Source organism: Podarcis tiliguerta (genome assembly GCF_965153285.1).
Source record: "Podarcis tiliguerta genome assembly, chromosome: Z".
Classification (NCBI taxonomy): Eukaryota; Metazoa; Chordata; class Lepidosauria; order Squamata; family Lacertidae; genus Podarcis; species Podarcis tiliguerta.
The window spans coordinates 8,937,148-8,956,118 of NC_139553.1; the positions used below are offsets into that span (position 1 = coordinate 8,937,148).

General features: G+C 42.8%; 2 protein-coding genes across 11 annotated transcripts in view; one reads left to right on the forward strand and one right to left on the reverse strand.

Moving 5' to 3' along the window:
• The window catches only part of SLC31A2 (solute carrier family 31 member 2), a 526,804-nt gene that overhangs the window by 416,954 nt on the left and 90,879 nt on the right, over positions 1-18,971 (forward strand). The window lies entirely within an intron of this gene.
• Positions 1-18,971, reverse strand: part of CACNA1B (calcium voltage-gated channel subunit alpha1 B) — a 323,575-nt gene that overhangs the window by 132,275 nt on the left and 172,329 nt on the right. For 7 of the 10 annotated variants that reach the window (XM_083422803.1, XM_083422806.1, XM_083422805.1 and 4 more), the window contains exons 9-12: positions 18,522-18,578; positions 17,171-17,245; positions 10,994-11,083; positions 8,542-8,751 (exon numbers count right to left, since the gene is read on the reverse strand). In XM_083422803.1, coding sequence (XP_083278929.1) covers positions 8,542-8,751; positions 10,994-11,083; positions 17,171-17,245; positions 18,522-18,578 — 432 coding nt within the window. The remainder of the gene's footprint in view (positions 1-8,541; positions 8,752-10,993; positions 11,084-17,170; positions 17,246-18,521; positions 18,579-18,971) is intronic. The other 3 variants (XM_083422809.1, XM_083422808.1, XM_083422807.1) reach the window with 1 other exon arrangement.

Genomic DNA, 18,971 nt, shown 5'->3' on the forward strand with positions numbered 1-18,971 from the left:
ACCACAATTAGGGTAGGTTACTGGCCTCCAGGCGTGATAGCGTTAAAGTGAGAACACACCTGTAAAGATTTTACTTAGGGTAGGGGCGGGGGTGGGGGAACAGATGTGAAGATTAAGGAAAAGATACACAATGCAAATGTCATTGAAACCCAGAATATTCCCTTCGGAGCAAAAGGGGGGGGCAGTTTAAAATGTCAGCTGCTTTCTCTGGACTAAACTACCCCTAAAGTCATCAGGTTTTCAGAAGCCTCTTACTCTCAAGTAACAGCCTTTCCTCCTTTTTTTGCCTCTTCCAGGCACACCAATATTATCTGTCATGCTTCACTCCACCTTGAATTTCAGGCCTCCCTAGTTGGCTATCCCAAGATATAGACTCCCCTTGTCAACCATAAGCTCCTCGCAGTAGACTATAGGAAGACATGAAACCCCAGGCTGGGATGTGACTTTCCTCCCATCCACACTGGTCATTTCAATGCCTTGATATTTGGAAGCTAGTCAGCCCTACAATGTCCAATGAATAAAGAGCTGCTAACATGAATCCCACCTAAAACACAACATCCCATACAAGTAAGGTCCAATTCCTTCACAGATACACTGGAGAACAATCAGAGACATACTGTATTATCTGAATATTCCCTTCCCTTCCCCAGCCTGCAACATCCCTGACCATTGGTCATGCTGGCTGGGACTGGTGGGAGGTGAGGTCCAATAACATTTGAGGAGCACCAGATTGGGGGAGTCTGTGACATTCACATGCTGTTTTCAGACTTGCCATGGTTGGTCATGGAAAGAATTGTATGCTAGACTAGATGACTAGATCAAGCAGGACTCTTCTTAAGTCCTTAAAATTCTGCAGATTAGTATTCTTTCTCCAGGGGACTGAGAACATAAGAACAACCTGCTGGATCAGGCAAGTGGTCCATCATCCTGTTCTCACAGTGGCTAACCAGATGCAAATGGGAAACCCACAAGTAGGACCTGAGTGTAACAGCTTACTCTGCACTTGTACTTCAGGGACATGCAGCCTCCATCAGTGGAAGCAGAACGTAGTCATTCAGAAAGAGAAAAATCTCAAAATTTTCTAGGGAAATTTTGGTCTGCATGATCAACCTGCATCCCTGGCACCACTACTTGTTATGAGCCCTGGCATTGGCCAACCTTTATGAAGCAGATTATTTTAAATCAAGGGAGCAAAGATTGGTTCCAGTGATCATCCATCCATTACTCCTGCCAATGGCTCCTATTTCTACCCTCTCCTCCAGTTGACGGGTCAGGATGAGGATTTGTTTTGACATGGCCCTGGCCCATTTGATTGAAAAATGCAATTCTTGGTTGCTGATCTTACTCTAGATTTAATTTAAGCTACCTTAAACAGAAGCATTTCATAAAACCATGGGATGAGGAAAAGGGAGTGCATGGCAGAAGGCAGGGGAGAGAGTTTGTGATAAACAGTTTAACTTAATTTAGAGACCCGTGCTCCTGGCAAAGGCCATGCTGGTTACTTTCCTACCCAATATATTTGAATTAGGTAATTAGCATCTTCGGTGTGTGTGTGTGTCAATCAGCGACAGACTAATTCTATTTTCATGCTGTCACTTAGTCTAAGGTCATTAGGATCAGGCACAAGAGATGGTACTACAGGTCTTTCTTGTCCCACAAAGACTGTGAACACTTGTGCAGAGAAGGAGATCCATCAGCATCCAGTTTTTGGCTGACCCACTTCTTGAAATGACACCTAAAATATTCAGCAGACATAAATAAGCATGCTTGTTTCTGAAGCTTCCCTGTGCTCTGCATACTGATATCCACAGGGAACCAGGCTGAGACATCAAAGGCAAACACAAAATCATCAAGAAACTAATTGCATTAATGTAGGCTCTGCATAGAGTACACAGCTGAATGGGATGGGTTTTGGTCATAAGGTTTCTAGGGCGTTACCCATGGTCCTCCAGTGGTTGCTGGACTACAGCTTCCATCATGCCTGACCTTGGGCCATGTTGGCTAGGGTTGATGGGAGCTGGAGTCCAATGTCATCATTAGGGCCACACTATTCACCATGATTTGTGTGACGGGCACCTTTCCTTCATCCGTCCAGAATCTCCAGCTAATTGATTTCCCTGGATGATACTAGGTATGCCACATTATTCATCCCAATCTTCATTTCATAAAATTTATAAACCTCACTGTGGTTTGCACAAAGAATAAAACAATGAGATTATCAGTATAAAAAAAAAACACAGTGGAAAACCATTTAAATACAGTGGTACCTTGGGTTAAGAACTTAATTCGTTCTGGAGCTCTGTTCTTAACCTGAAACTGTTCTTAACCTGAGGTACCACTTTAGCTAATGGGGCCTCCCACTGCCGCCACCGTGCGATTTCTGTTCTCATCCTGAAGCAAAGTTCTAAACCTGAGGTACTATTTCTTTGGTTAGCGGAGTCTGTAACCTGAAGCGTCTGTAACCCAAGGTACCACTGTAGTTCAAAAAATAATTACAACCAATGATGAGATAAAAATGGATTAAAACACCCATCAGCATTCAGTGTAGTTGGGTAGACATACCTAATGGTAAAAGGGTTTTGGCAGGTGCGTAAAAGAGTACATTGAAGGCTATTCTTGCCTATTGTCAATAGGCAAGAAGTTCCGAAGTGTAAGTGATGCCACACTAAAATGTCACTTTCTTATCAGTGTAGAATGGGTATTATGTGGCATCTGTAAAAGTACCAGTTCCATAGACTGAAGCAGCCAGGCGGGCATATGTAGGGTAAGGTGATTGTTAAATACTCTTTCTGAAAATTGTTAGCCTTCCTTCATAAGCAAGACACTAAAGTCTCTTCTTCAATGAAGCATGCATATAAACACCAGTGGAATCAGTGTTCTGCTATTGTGGAAATCCACACAATCCAATCATGTGCAAACCAGATTCTCTTCAGCGGAGTCTATAGCATGCTGGCTATACAGAGATGAAAGAGACACATCCCATATTTTTCCTTTCTCCCTTTCCCCCTTTTTTTTTTGCTAAGCACCTTTTCAGTTCCTTTTTCAAAATGCTTGGAAACCGTTGGAAATGTCAAGCTGAGAAAGTTAATCAGAGCATTTCAACAAGCAGAAAGTAGAAAGGAGGCAGAGACGGGGAGTTCTGAGGAATCGCTGCAGACCCACAGGCTCTCAGCAGCATTGAAGTTGATTTGTAACGTAATTAAATTCTCCCTAGAGGGAGAGACATGATTGAATTAGAGGTGCCCAAATCACGCTTACGGTGTTACCAATCCTCCCAGAGCAAACTCTGCTCCCTTCCTGGCTGAAGTTCACACATCTTGTCCAAAGTCCAATTACGATCACTTTCTAGAAATCTGTCTAATTAGGAGGCACCCCTGCTCTTCCCATGTGCTGCCAGTGAGAAGCATTATGGGGCACTGATGGTAAGGCTACTTGTGCAACAATGTTCTCCCCTTCCTGGCTCCTAATATTTTATCAGATTTAATCCATTAGAAGATAAGAATATCCTGCTGAAGCAGACTATGGGTTGAATTTGCCATAGTCTGAATCTGACTATGCCAAATCTGCTCACATCACTCTGAAGCTGTGCCTAAGCAAAAATTGTCCTGGGAAAACACATGTCTTTAACACTGTCAAAGCTAGCACATTTTTATTTTTTATTTTTGCATTCACTGCTAAGTCTCTGAAGAGCCATTTCTCCCAACTCCCTACCCTCACCATTCTTTTTATTTGCAAACAGAAACAAAGAACAAAAATAATAAAAATACTAAGAACAATTAAATAACAACAACCATTGCCAGTTGACATTAACAATAAGCAATGCTGTGAAACATCATTCCTGTCAAGATATAAAAGGTACCCACTATCTGTACTTTCCAGAAACAATTGAAGACATTTCCCCCTACCAATCTCCCCCAGCTGGTTGTATACATTTTTGCCATGGATGTCTACTCTTTGCCATTAAAAAATAAACAAATCTGCTGTTATTTGCCCCCTGTTTTTAGGGACTGTTTTTAGCTGGGTTTCTCTATTATATTTTCTACATCACCTTGAAACAAGTGTGTAGAAGGGAATTAAACATTAGTAGTAGTAGTAGTGGTGGTGGTAGTAGTAGTAGTATTAATAATAATAATAATAATAATAATAATATATTCCAGCAAACCTGATTTAAGCATATATATTAATAAAAGGAAGTCCATATAGGTGTGTAAATGAAACTGCCAGTTATAAGCCATGTGTTTAAACAAAGAAAGGGCACTTCCAATAGAGGCTCTTAGAACCTAGGTAATTAAGAACCATCCTCACTCCAACTAATTTTCTCCATGCTGTAGACATTAGAGAGACCTGGATAAACCTTTTGGTTTTGTTCAAATATATATAAAAGAAAGAAAGAAAGAACCCACAGAAGTACTTGGAGGTTAGATAAACAGAGCTGAGACCTATTTCAATGAATTTTGATTCTCCTGTCAAAGGGTTTGTGTTGAGAAAATGAAAATATTTCACTAAAGAGCAGGGCAAATAGCACAAATGAAAGGGTGTCCTTCTGCTTTGGGCCCAACTGAACATAAAAATAAGAAGAGCTCTAGTAGATCAGGCCAATGGCCCATCTATTCCAACATCCTGTTCTCACAGTGGCCAATTAGATGCTTGTATGAAACCCGCAAAGAGAAACAGAGCGGAAGAACACTCTCCCTCTCTTGTGGCTTCCAGCAACTACCTAAAGTTCAATCTGTGTAAGAGATCCCCAAAGACTGGTTTTGAAGGCTCTGCAAAACACAGCTAAAGGATCCTCATGGGCTTTGGGGGCAAGGAAGTCACATCAGCTGTGTCAATCCTGAACTTATCTAACCAAATCAGGAACTTTTCAACCAAACTGTGCTAAAACTTTAAATCCTTTCCATTTACCATATTTTTCCATGTATAACACCCCCCATGTATAAGACAACCCCTAGTTTTGGGGTTGATGAGCTTTTGTGGGGAGATTGCTCAGAGTTGTGGAGCTTTCTGCGGGGGGATGCCGAAAATCACTAACCCAACTATAAAACGCTGACAATCACTCGCGTCGCTGAAGACAACAAGCGTCTGCCCGCTAGCCAACAGCAGCCAGCAATTGCATGCCCTTTTTTTCTTCCTCCTTTCCCTTCCTCCCCCACAACAAACACTTTGTGAGCTGAGTGGGGCTGAGAGACTTCAGAGAAGTGTGACTAGCCCAAGGTCATCCAGCAGCTGCATGTGGAGGAGCGGAGACGCGAACCCAGTTCACCAGATTACGAGTCTACCACTCTTAAGCACTACACCATACTGGCTCTCGCAATTGCATGCCCATTTGCTGCAGCAACAGCATACCCCAGAGTGGCTGGGGAAACCCAGCCAGATGGGCGGGGTATAAATAATAAATTATTATTATTATTATTATCCACAGCAGCCCTTGCCACAGCAACCAATCACCCACCCAATTACCACAGCAGCAGCCAATCCAAAGCAGCCCTTGCTGCAGCCACCAATCATCCACCATATCATGGCTGACAAGCGACTGCTCACAGCTCCAACCAATCACCCGTCCCCACTATGCACTATCCATGTATAAGACAACCCTCGTTTCTCAACATTACTTTAAAGTTAAAAAAAACAAACTTGTCATACAAGGAAAAGTAAGCTATGTTATAGAATCCACCTGGAGAGCAGGTGACTGGTACTGTAGATAGGGATGGGCGACTCTGTCAATTTAGGTTTCTCTAAGTATCCCAGTCTTAAATTCAGCTCACCACATTTCCACATCTGTTCTTGGGGGGTGGGAATGATTTTGTAGGACCTCGTGGAAATTCATAATCATTCTAGTGCAAATTTCTCCTAATGCATTCAGCGGTATGGAATTTTGCCTAATATACACATTTTTGCAATGCAATTTCCCCTAATAAAACAAGTATTCATTGATTTTTACTAACATATGCATTTTCATATACCCCAATTAGATGCATTTTTCATACAAATTACTTGGTTTGAGAACTGCATGGGTGTAACCTGAAGCAAAGCAAATTTCAGTTCGCATATTGTTTCAGAAACTGTGGATTAGGTAAGTTTGCCCACTTAAACTGAATTCAAATTTCTCTACCATGCCAATTGGTGGGCAAACCATCTTTCAGCTGTTCTTGCTGCTGAGGAACACCAACAGGGCTAACCTGTTGATGGACAGACACCCCCCAGATGTTCCTTCTAAACTTGTACAGTCGTACCTCAGAAGTCAAACGGAATCCATTCTGGAAGTCCGTTCGACTTCCAAAAAGTTCAGAAATCAAAGTGCTGCTTCCGATTGGCTGCAGAAAGCTCCTGCAGCCAACCGGAATGCGTGGAACCTGCATCGGACATTTGGGTTCCAAAGAATGTTCTCAAACTGGAACACTCACTACCAGGTTTGCGGCGTTCAAGAGCCAAAACGTTCGACTGTAGTTGGGAAGTCTGTTTTTTGGCTGTTGCTATTCTTTGGGCTTCTTCAACAAATGCACTTCACAGGGACATAGAAAGCTGCCAAGTTAAACCATTGGTTCATGTCTACAGTGATTCTCCAAGGATTATCGGAGGGTTATCTTCCAGTGCTACCTGGAGGTGCCAGGGATTGATCCTGGGAACTTCTGCATGAAGAACAGATGCTCTATTGATGAGTTATGAGCTAAAATCCGTATGAGCTTCCTCCTCACTATACTGATCAAAGAACCGACAAGCTTCCCGCATTAGCTCTTCTCCTTTAGCAATATCTACTTTCAGCCACATCTAGCTGCTGAATTCCTTTTTTTTCTTTTAGCCGCTTTGCAATAAAAATGGCCCTCCTCCCCCCTCCCGCCCCGTATGTCAGCCAGTCTAATTTTTCACTCAATTTGTAATTAACAAGAACATTCTTTCTGGCACCAGCTGGGAGATGAATATCAGCACATAAAAGTTATTTTTTATTTAAAAAAAAAAGCTAGACTGAAAGCATTTCTCTACAAGCAACCTACTGGTTCCCCTTATTTTGTGGGTGGGTGGAGTTATTCTCTTCTCTAGTTTGAACCTTACAAAAGAGGTAAGTTTTTTGTTTGTTTTTGCTTTGTTGTTTGTTTGTTTGTTTGTTTGTTTGTTTTGCTTCACACATGTGCCTTGCTTTGACTTCAATGTCTCTGGCACCATATAGATGTGATTTCAATTTGCCCCACATGCATAGGTTGGTATTTGGGGACACTCACTGAGCACTTGGTTCCTGCCCTCATCTTTTCCCTGCCCTTCTGTAAACTCTACAGTTGTAGGTAATAATGCTTCTGAATGCCAGTTGCTGGAATCTGCAATGGGGGAGAGTGCTCTCGTGCTTTTGGGTTTCCTGCAGGCATCTGGTTGGCCTATATATATATACAGTGGTACCTCTGGTTATGTACTTAATTCGTACCGGAGGTCTGTTCTTAACCTGAAACTGTTCTTAACCTGAAGCACCACTTTAGCTAATGGGGCCTCCCGCTGCTGCCGCGCCACCGGAGCACGATTTCTGTTCTTATCCTGAAGTAAAGTTCTTAACCCGAGGTACTATTTCTGAGTTAGCGGCGTCTGTAACCTGAAGTGTATGTAACCTGAAAAGGTACCACTGTGTGTGTGTGTGTGCATGTACAGTGGTGCCCTGCAAGACGAATGCCTCGCAAGACGGGAAACCCGCTAGACGAAAGGGTTTTCCGTTTTGGAGGTGCTTCGCAGGACGAATTTGCTATGGGCTTGCTTCGCAAGACGAAAATGTCTTGCGAGTTCCTGCGGGGTTTTTTTTCCCTCCCCCCCCCTTTTCCCCAAGCCGCTAAGCCGCTTAACAGCTAATCCGCTAAGCCGCTTATCAGCTGATCCGCTAAGCCGCTTATCAGCTGATCCACTAACCCCGCTAAGCCGCTAATAGCCTTTTAGCAGCTAATCCGCTAATCCCTTAAACCTTTAATAGCCGCTAATAGCCGCTAAACCGCTAATAGCGCTAATCCGCTAAGCTGCTAATGGGCTTGCTTCGCAAGACAAAAAAAACCGCAAGACGAAGAGACTCGCGGAACGGATTCTTTTCGTCTTGTGAGGCACCACTGTATATATATATATATATATATCTCCAATGGCATGGGTAGGCAACCTAAGGCCCGGGGGCCAGATCCAGCCCAATCACCTTCTCAATCTGGCCCGCGGCCAGTCTGGGAATCAGCATGTTTTTACATGAGTATAATGTGTGCTTTTATTTAAAATGCATCTCTGGCTTATTTGTGGGGCATAGCAATTTCTTCATTCCTCCCCCCCCCAAAAAAAAAAAATATATAGTCCGGCACCCCACAAGGTCTGAGGGACAGTCGACCGGCCCCCTTCTGAATAAGTTTGCTGACTCCTGTCCAATGGGGTGGGGGGAATGGCAGGGCACCATATGATTATTGTATCAGTGAGTCTGAATATTCTTTTTGAAAAATCCAAGAAGCTATTTGTCCATAGTTCCCCTGGGTTAGCCCCAATCTGAGATGATGTCAAGATTCAGGGCCAGAGTAATCCCAGAGCTTTACTTACACAGAGCAGTTGTGAGACCCTCTGGCTGGTCATAATGCACAATGGCGACGCACAGGGTGTTGAGAGCCACAACACAGAGGACCATCCAGTAGAAGCTCTGTGCTTTCACCATGCGCCGGATGAAGAACCGGAACATCTTCTCTTTCCTACGGAAGTAGGAGGAACTCTCATTCTTGCCGCTCTTCAGGCTGGCCCGGGCAAATGGTGAACCTGTGAACATTGGAAAGATACAAAGCTTAGAGCAGAGCTGAGAGACCTTTCTTCAGGCCACCAAGGCTGCACTACCCCAACCCAGATACATAGGAACCTGCTCAACTATCTGGATATTCAGGCACCTGAAATGTGCCCAGCCATGCTTCTCTGGAACACTGCACTGAAATGACTTCCATAGCATTTTTACATTGATAATTTTAATGAGCTGGTTACAAGGCTTCATAGAAAACTTTTATATAATTACAAGTTTCCATGAAAATATGCTGACCAGCAGGGGTGTAAGCCTTTTGCTGGTTGTTAACCAGACAAGTTGCTCAGTACAGTGGTACCTCGGGTTAAGAACTGAATTCGTTCTGGAGGTCCGTTCTTAACCTGAAACTGTTCTTAACCTCAAGCACCAGTTTAGCTAAGGGGGCCTCCCTCTGCTGCCGCGCCGCCGGAGCACGATTTCTGTTCTCATCCTGAAGCAAAGTTCTTAACCCGAGGTACTATTTCTGGGTTAGCGGAGTCTGTAACCTGAAGCATCTGTAACCTGAGGTACCACTGTAATTCCCTGAAAATTGTCTGCGAGGACCTCACAATCACTTTTTCAAAGCATTATAATTGACAGGAGTGCTTTGATGGTGTTTCCTGCTTGGCAGGGGGTTGGACTCGATGGCCCTTGTGGTCTCTTCCAACTCTATGATTCTATGATTCTATGACTCTTTTTTAAAAAGTTGGTAACATGAGTGAAAGAAATGGCATGTACAGTGGCACCTTTTAAAAAAACCCAACCCACTACAGCTGCAATCTTAACACACTTGCCTTAGAATAAATCCCATTGAATTAAATGCAACTTATTTCTGAGCAGACATAGGAACATTGGCAGGTGCCTTATTCCAAGCCAGACCACACCTCCACATTGCTCAGTATTGTTTACTCTAACTTAGGCTTGCCATATGTCTGGTTTCCCCCAGATTTGTCTTCTTTTTAAAGTTCACAATTTCAGTCTGGGCGGATTCGTAAAATTATGCAAAATGTCCAGTTTTGTTTTTGTTGTTGTTGCCGCCTGATTATGTCTGTTCCATGCACGGTGGCAGCGGTGGCTGCTCCAGATGAAGAGGGGGCACCCGGCACCTGGCAGCAGCACTGCTGCTGCTTTAGAGAGCTGTGCAGCTTTATCATAGGCAGGTGCTGAAGTTGCCAGGGAAGCTCCAGCGGCTGAGGCAGCAGCTTGCAAGCTTGCAAGCTGCAGCTGCAGCACCGGCAGCAGTATGGTGGGCTCTGCAGCAACCACCTAATTGATTGCAAGGTTGGTGATCTGGGTGGGAGATCGGGCAGATCAGGGAGCAAACTGGACAGGATGGTGGAAAACAAAGGCAGCAGCCGGGAGGCACTGGTAAAGTTGGGATGTAAATTTCAACAATTTGTCATTGCCGGCTCCCTCTTAAAGGGAGACCTTCGCAGCCTCCACTTCGACACCAGAGCGCAAGGGAGGGGGTTGGAGAGGGGAGAGAACAGCTGAAAAAGGAGAGGGGGAAGAAGAAAGCAGGATGGGGCAGGGAATGAGTGAGGAGCTGGGAGGGGGCGTTTGTGCAAGCAGGGCAAGGAAGAAACCCACCAGATTTCCTCTGAATTGTTTAAAGTCACAGCATGCCCTAGATCCGTAGGCATATGTTTTGTTTGGTTTTTATCTTCAAAATATGGCAACCCTACACTAACTGGCAGTGGCTTTCCAGGGGTTTTAGAAAGATAGTCTCTCCCAGCCGTGTCTGAAGATGCCAGAGATTGAACTTGCAACCTTCTGCATGAAATCAGATGCTCTACTACCAGGCTATTGGCATAGTTAGGATTGCACCCTTACAGTAATGTCAGCTGATAGGCAAATGTGCGTGGTCTGGGGAAAATTTGATCCCTGGACAGGCCAAGATTGACCCATGGGCTGGAGATTCTACATCCCTGCTCTAAGATGGTTACATTTTATGATGGAACTCAAAAGAAGCCTACACAACACCCATCTCCCATTAACAAGGTGGAATGCCATTGGTCAATTCAGTAGCAAACTCTGCTCACTTATGAGACTAAGATTGCAGGTTCAATCTACTTCCTTGGGTTCTCTTTAGGCTTCACTACATTGTCATGAGGTTACCTGGCTTTGTTGTTTCATGAGACAATCTAAATAATAACAACAACAACAACAACAACAACAACAACAACAACAACAACAACAACACCGTGGTATATTAAACCATAAACTTACCAACAGAACAAACATCTGTGAAGTGGTCCTCCCCTTCTTCAGCATGGATTAGGTCATTTTTGCTCTTCTTGATTGTGGCTCTTTTCAGCACTAATGCAAAAGGGGTAGGGAGGGGAAAAGACAAGAAAAGGTGGTTAGCATCCAGCAACAGATAAATCCTCCCAACTCACACAAGCTTAGAGACCCAAACTGCCTCTCCACCTGGAGGCCAGAACAGCCACACACCACTAAGCCATTAGAAATCAATCACCCAACAGCGTCCCTCACAGATTATTGTGCCAGGGGTCATAATTTAGGTAGCCTTTCAGCTATGCTCAGCCTTCTCCATCTGCCCATGAACATCTTAAAATGAAAAGAGAGGGTGGGCAGCCTTGCAGATCCATCACACATTACTTCTTCCTTTACCAGACATACAGGATCAGTGAAATGCCAGCTTAACCTATAGAGTTTGCTCCCACAAGATGTTGGATGCCTTTGAAAGAGTTGTTGTTGTTAATATATATCCTGCCTTTTCCTTTGACTGAATTCAAGGCAGCTTACAGGTAAAACAAGAACCACTCAAAACATAGAAAAATCCATCATTCCTTAGGGACTTTCTATGCAACAAGGAAAATGAACTTGTGAGATCAGGCTGCCTATGAGTACTGGTCATTATGAATGAGTTCTATCTACCTCTGCTCCTCCAAATTTTCCAGTGTCCTCCCCCCCCAAAAAAAAAATCACACAAAAAAGTGTGCATGAGTGAAAAGTGCATTCATACACAAATGCACTGTATTATTCTGGGCAGGTTTCTTTTTAACAAAAAACAAAAGTAACAAGCTGGAAATTGATGTGGAAATGGGGCAAACTCTGGGAACAGCTAATGTGGGAGAAATGGTGAAACAGAGAGCAAAGACATGCATGGCGTTTTGTCTGCTATTGCCCCTATTATAAACCTCTTTCTGATAAACTGAGTCTACAATTAAAGTTAGACAAGAGGTAAATCAAAAGGGGAAAAAATATGGTTGACATTTACCAATAGTAATAACAATTCGGGAACTCATCTTGGACTTTTCATGGGGAAAAGAAATGAACCTGAGACACCTTGACTTAAAATAAATATTGTTTAGCAGAAAGGGGGAAGATGGATGCTAGCATGAACCGAATATCTTCAATAATCCTTTTTTATTTCTTTTATGCAATCAGCAGATGGAAAATCTGAAGTTTTCTTTTTGTAATGTTTCTTTTTCTATTGTATTTCTCTCTCTCCCCCCTCATTGTTCTTTACTTTCTTTGTCTGTCTCTCTTCTTTGTTTCTCTTCTTTCTTTGGAGTCCTATATATGGGGCCTTTATCAAGGTCCAGGGATTGTAGGTGGCTGATGGAGGACCCTAGGTGAGAGACAGGGAAATGATGGTCTCCCTGGTTGAGGCTGGGAAAACAAGGAAAGATCCCAGGTAAGCTGGGAGGAGTCCTCTGTGGGTGGCAAAGGCTATGAAATACTAAGAGAAGACGCCATATTCCATTTATTCTATTTGTATTTTTGATAGTCTTTATTTTACCGTATTATGAAATTTTAAAATTAAAATCTCACCAGAAAACTAAATGAGATAGAAGGATGCAATACACCAGTAATGATACAATGGGCCAGGGATTTAGGACATAACATAGAAATAAATGTGTGGGGAAAGTTGTGAAAAACAAATTAAAAATTTATGTTATGCTATAGAAGAGAATTATATTAAAATGATATATAGATGGTATTTAACAACTAGTAATTGGGCTAAAACATAAAAGAAGGTTTCTAATAACTGTTGGAAATGCAAAAAGGCTGAAGGATCCTTTTTTCATATGTGGTGGAATTGTAGGAAAGAAAGGGTATTTTGGAAGATGATATATAATGAGATTAAAAAGATGTTTAAAGTGATTATACCCCACCCAAAAAAAATCCTGAAGCTTTCTTTTGGGTGGGATTAGAAGAACACAAGTCCCAAAAAAGATGATTGTTTATGTACACTATGACAGCAGCAAGGATTCTATATGCTCCTACAATAAACTCCTACAAAAGAAGAATGGATAAGCAGAACTTATAAGAAGATGGACTATGCAGAAATGGCAAAGTTAACAGCTGAATTAAGAGAACCTTTGTGGAAGAATGAAAGCTTTTTTTGGAGTATTTAAAGAAATATTATAGTATGATGAATTCACGAGGAGGATTTGAGGCATGAGCAACAGAAAGAATTAGAACTTACTTTGATATTGTTATAAGAGCTAGAAGACAGAGTGCATCAAAGGGGAAGAAAATAAAATCACCCTGGAAAACAGGATGGAAAGTATTTAAAAAATGTATTGAGGAGTATATGTGGAAATGTTTCTTTTCCCTTGAAATTTAATTTAAAAAAATGTTTAAGAGAGAGAGAAGGATGCAGTACTTTATAAATTTGTATTACTAAGCCATGAAGTAGGTTCACTTCATATCTGTTAGGAAAAATATATTTATTTGTATTGAAAGTTGTAATAACAAATAGTGACTATAACTGAAAATCCAAGAGTGCAGTAGCAGGAGAGAGAAAAGAAAAGAAAAGAAAAGAAGAAGAAGAAGAAGAATCAAGATATTCATACTTCCCTAGCTGGTGTGGATGGTGAATGTTGGGCATCTAAATGTGAAGCATAAGAAATAAAATTTCACCAGATGACACAGAAGCATTCTGAGTCCTTCATTCCTCTAGGGACCCACAATATATTTGTTACTGCTTCTGCAACAGCACAAATCCATAAGTTCTTATACCACAAACACAATTAGATTTTGCAAAGTTCTCCATGAATAGACTCTTGAAATCCTAGCTGCAACTTGCATCCATATCAAAAGTTATTTAGAGCGACAGGCTTTCATGTTATTTGTCCACATATTCAGTAATGATGATTGTGGAGAATGTTCTTATAAAAGGCAGAAGTATTTTTTGTTTGTGTAGATGATGGCTATGCAGGGTATGCTTGGTGAGAAGAAAATAGAGAAAGATATGTACAGTACTTCTACCTCTGTCATAGCACAGCAACTCAGAGTGCATCATATAACTACTGAATTGGAAGAGACGTCTTCAAGTTCAGCCCTTCCATTCAATTCAGGATCTGAAATGCAGGGTGCAACTATTGCATCGCTGACTGCTGATTGTGCAGCCCTTGCTTAAAATGCTGCAAGCAAATGTGAGCCCACCACCTCCTGAGTTAGACCTCCTGTCAAACAGTTCATCCCATTAAAATATTTCTCCCTTACTTTTTGGTCTACTTCCCTACAATTTTCATCCAAAAGTCTTGCTCCCCAGAACAACAGAGAGCAATAAGCCTGCTCATCTCCTACATGACATCTAAAGAGAGTTCTCTCCTGTGTCTCCCCATAAGCTTTCCCCAGTGAAAATGACTGGCAGTAATTTCAGGACAAAAACAAAGTGAATCAAATGAACTCCTTCTTCACAATGCAAAACAGATTTATGGAATTTGCTGTTGCAAAATATAGAAGTGTCCCATTGCTTTCAAGTGGCTTTTATCTTTGCTCTCAAGTTGCTCTATGGGGAGGTTTGACAACTTTATGAAGGAAGAGAAGTCTGTCAATGGCTATTTGCCATGATGACTCTAAAGACCCTCCATGGTGAGGCAATATTTCAGAAGCCTGCTACTGGGAGGCAACCATGCAGAAGTGATAGTGCATGCATGTCCTATTTGCAGGACTGCCAGAAGCATGTAGCTGGCCACTCTTGGAAACAGGATACTGGATGAGATGGACCTTAGGTCTCAACCTACAGAACTCTTTTTATGTTCCTAGTCAAGCCCATTTCTAGTTTCACCTTCAGTAGGGATGGGGAGCATGTGGTCCTCCAGATGGTTCTGGGCTCCAACTCCAATACTCCCAAACCACTGACCATGCTCTCTGGGGCTACAGTCCAGTAACATGTGGAGTGCCTGAGTTTTCTCCTTCTCTGACCCTCCAGAAGTGATTGGACTTCGACTCCCATCAGCCCCTGCTAGGAAGGCCAATGGGCAGGAGATGGTGGAAGTTGTAGTCCAGCATCATATGGAGGGACACAGGGTTGGCAGCCCAGCTGTGGAGGCCACTGTGGTTAAGGCCTCACACACAATATTACCAAGCAACAGTAGAAGAAGCCATAGAAGCCAAGCCAAAGAAACCTCAAACATAGAAAACTGATATGAATCCAGTCCAAACATGATCCAGAGGCATGATCTTCTGAGGGGGGCTCTTCTGTTGGAACCCACCCCAAGGTCTGCTCAAGAGTATCCTCTTGAGGCAGCCCTGGTGAAGGAGGACTCTCCCTGCTCCTCCAAGTTTTCATTCCATGGAAGTTCAGGTTGACATCCAGCTCCAGGTTAGAGCCAGAGATAAAAAAAATATCCAAGGCTTCTGAGATTCAGTCTCTGATTCAAACCCCTTTGAGATACCAGCAACCTTGCCCCATAAGGCCACATGGGTCAGACTTGCTCATCAAACTTACACACACACACACACACACACAAACTGCCAGCATGAGAGGCCCAATCCAGACTGGTGGGTACTTTAGTGTAGGACAGGGATTGGAGAACCTATGGTCTTCCAATGTTGCTGGAATACAGCTTCCCTTATTGCTGAACTCTGGCCATGCTGATTGGATTTGCAGTCCAGCAAAATCTGTACTTCTGGATATAGCTTTGTCACTAGAGGCTAGGAGTGCCTTTTACTAATTCTGGTTCAGCAGCTACAGCCATTCTTGGACAGGAATAGCCTGACCATTGTAGTCCTTCTTTTAGTAACCCTGAGGCAGGATAGCTGCAATGCACTCAATGTGGGGCACCCCCTGGGCCTGGCTTGGAAGCTCCAGCTGGTCCAGATGCCATGATAAGACCCCTGATGAGGCCACCTGGTCAACAACAGGTGACATCATTATTAAAACATCTGCACTGTTTACCCATCTACTTCTGAGTCAGGTTCAGGGTCTTTGTAGTAATCTACAAAGTCCTGAATAACATAGGTCCAGTGTATCTCAGTGACCTCCTCAACCCTCATATCCAACCTCAATCATTGAGATAAACTGCTGAAGCATCACTGGTTGTTCCCTGAGTTGGTGAGGCTCATTTGATAACACGAAACTGAGTCTTTAGTGTCATTGGCTCAGTACTAAGATTTAGCAGGCACCTTTTGTTTCAACTTTAACATGATAACAACACACACGATGTAACAGGATGTTTTTGACTATGTAACTTCTATGTCAAACACAATTCAACATGTAATATCTCACAAAGTGTAATTTCATAGACAAACACATGATGCAAACAGAACATATCAAGAGAATCAGATGGAAAACCTGACGGTATGGCACGACAAAGATTCCGAGATAATACCTTGTTTCGCCCAACTGTGCTTCGTCAGCCGTGCAAACTCATATTCTTGTATGACAGAAACATGGAACAAAATAAATTCAACTGATGGAACAAAATTACCCATATCTACATACAAGGAATGTAAGAATCCTCAAAGCAGCGATACGTGGAACATCATAACATAAGCATACCATATTGTGGTTATTGCCAATATGCCAATTTAGGAACTGAATGGACTTTATCTCCTGACCATCCATTGGGCTTTAATTTCTCTGTTCTGTTTGCATCATGTGTTGATCTATGGAATTACATTTTGTGAGATATTACATGTTGAATTGTGTTTGAAATAGAAGTTGCATAGTCAAAAACAATCTGTTAACGTTGTGTGTGTTAGCAGGATTGTATTTACGTAACCTAAGGTTTAGTAGTGTTTTGCATCAACTTTAATGTGCCCAATGAAAATGTTTTTATTCTGTCAGAGGCTTACGCAGGCCATTAAGAATACATGTAATTGCAGGTGATCCCAATCTAGATCAGGACCACAGTGGGGGAAATGGAACATTAAAGGACTATTACCCATCCCAGGGCCCTGATTACTCCACACTGGAAATTTGTGAACCATAACCCTGCATTGAAGGACAAAACTGTGTTATCCAAGTCTCATGTAATCTGGCCCACAGTCATCCTCATTCAAGATGAACTCTTTGCTGATTTGTCACTGATCAGCCAGACCAATGATGTTACTAGCTAGGTGTGAATGACCTATAGTGCTCAGGAGCTTAAAGCCACAACTGATGCCCTCTAGAACCCTGACAAGTTGCCGTCCACTCACTGTTATAGGTGCCTCCGCCGCTAATCTCCACCACTGCCATGCCTCGCAGGATTGGGCCTTCAGAAGTGGCCCTCCCTGACAGTGAACAGGAGGAGAAAAGGGGAGCAGGGAACAGGCAACAGAGGAAAGGGAGACAGCAGGGAGGAGGAGGAGGAGACACGAGAGGAGGAAAGACAGTCAGAAAAGGAAGAGGGAAAAGTCTTTTAATGGAACTTTAGTGAATTCTAACATCTTATGAGCCAGATGCCAAGAGCAGCAAGGAGACAGAAGTTCCCAGTTATCTTGGAGGGGCTTCAGAAGCAACAGAAGCACACAGATGTTGCTGGACTACATCCACAGCACCAAAGCTTTGAGATTCTCTATCTTGGGGAAATGGTAAAAGTAAATATGGCTGCCTGGGACTGTATAGGGACGGGATAACTCTAAATGTATAGTGAGTGCTCTAAATGCCTTGCAGGGGGTTGGACTAGATGACCCTTGGGGTTCCTTCTAACTCTACAATTCTATGCTTCTATGCTGTGGGTGCGATCTATGCCTCTCCTACAGCTAGGCCAGAATTCCCCACAGCAAATGCACAGGTGTTTGCTTCTCAGTGCCTGAATACATATGTCAAGGAATCCTGAGATGGACTACAGATTCTGTGTCACTGACAGGTCCACATTATATTCAAATACTGTTATCCATCCTTCAAGTTTTCAGGGTTGGCAGCTGGGAACACCAGCATAGCAAGCCTGACTGCTGCTGCATCAAATGCCTCTTGGGACATCTAGCTTGGGATGCGAGGAGAAATCTGAGTTTGTTTTCATTTTAATGAGAAAGTGCCTAATTTGCACTTCACGAACCATTAAGTGAACTGAAACGCAGCTGTCCTTCAAAATCTGCCCTTTCTCTAAATTTTGCAATGCAGTTCTCTTACCAAGCAAAGTGAGCACAAGTGCATTATCTTAGGGTAAAGTGTGCCTAAGGGTGTATGTTTTCTTGAAAATAACATACACTAAATGCATAGTGTGCGTAAGAATGCACACATTTGTGAAAACAGCCTACAAAAAGCGCATTATATCTGGGGAAATGGCTTGTGAAAATTTGTTCGTTTTGAGAAACTCACACTAAAATGCTGGGGGGGGGTCTTTTTAAAAAACACACAAATTGCTGTGAAAATGTGATGAATTGAATCTGTGATGGGGGGTTGCTGAATGAGAAACAGAGAGAAGCTGAAATGAACTATTTTATTGCACTTCCAGGCAACAAACACAGCATCCACCCTTTTTTGCTTCATGAAAAGCTGCTGAGACACACACAGAGCATACAAACCTTATGCAAAAGAAGCCAAAAGCACCACAAAGCAACCTACCATCAAGGGGTGACTTCTCTTCGGCATTCTTGTCTTCTTCTGCTAACATCACCTCCTCTGGAAACAGAGAAAGAACAGTAAAAGAAAAACGTGCACACACTGTAAAAAAAAATATACCCTGCTTAGTTGGGAATATCAAAGTCAGTTCAACAACTATCACTCTTCCCCAATGGCAGGGATGTAGAAGCTGTGGTCCTCCAGATGTTGTAGGACTCCAACTCCCATCAGCCCCAGTCAGCATGGCCAATGGCCAGGGATAGGGGAGGAGGGAGATATTTGATTCCCAGCTCATTTAACGCTGAATCAAATAAAAGTTAATGGACTACGCAGAATTGGATAAGATGACAGGAAGGATTTGAAACCTGCGGGACCAGAGATTCACAGAAGATTGGAATAAATATGTGAACTATTTGAAGAGCAATTGTAATCAACAAATTGCGCTAGTAGGAC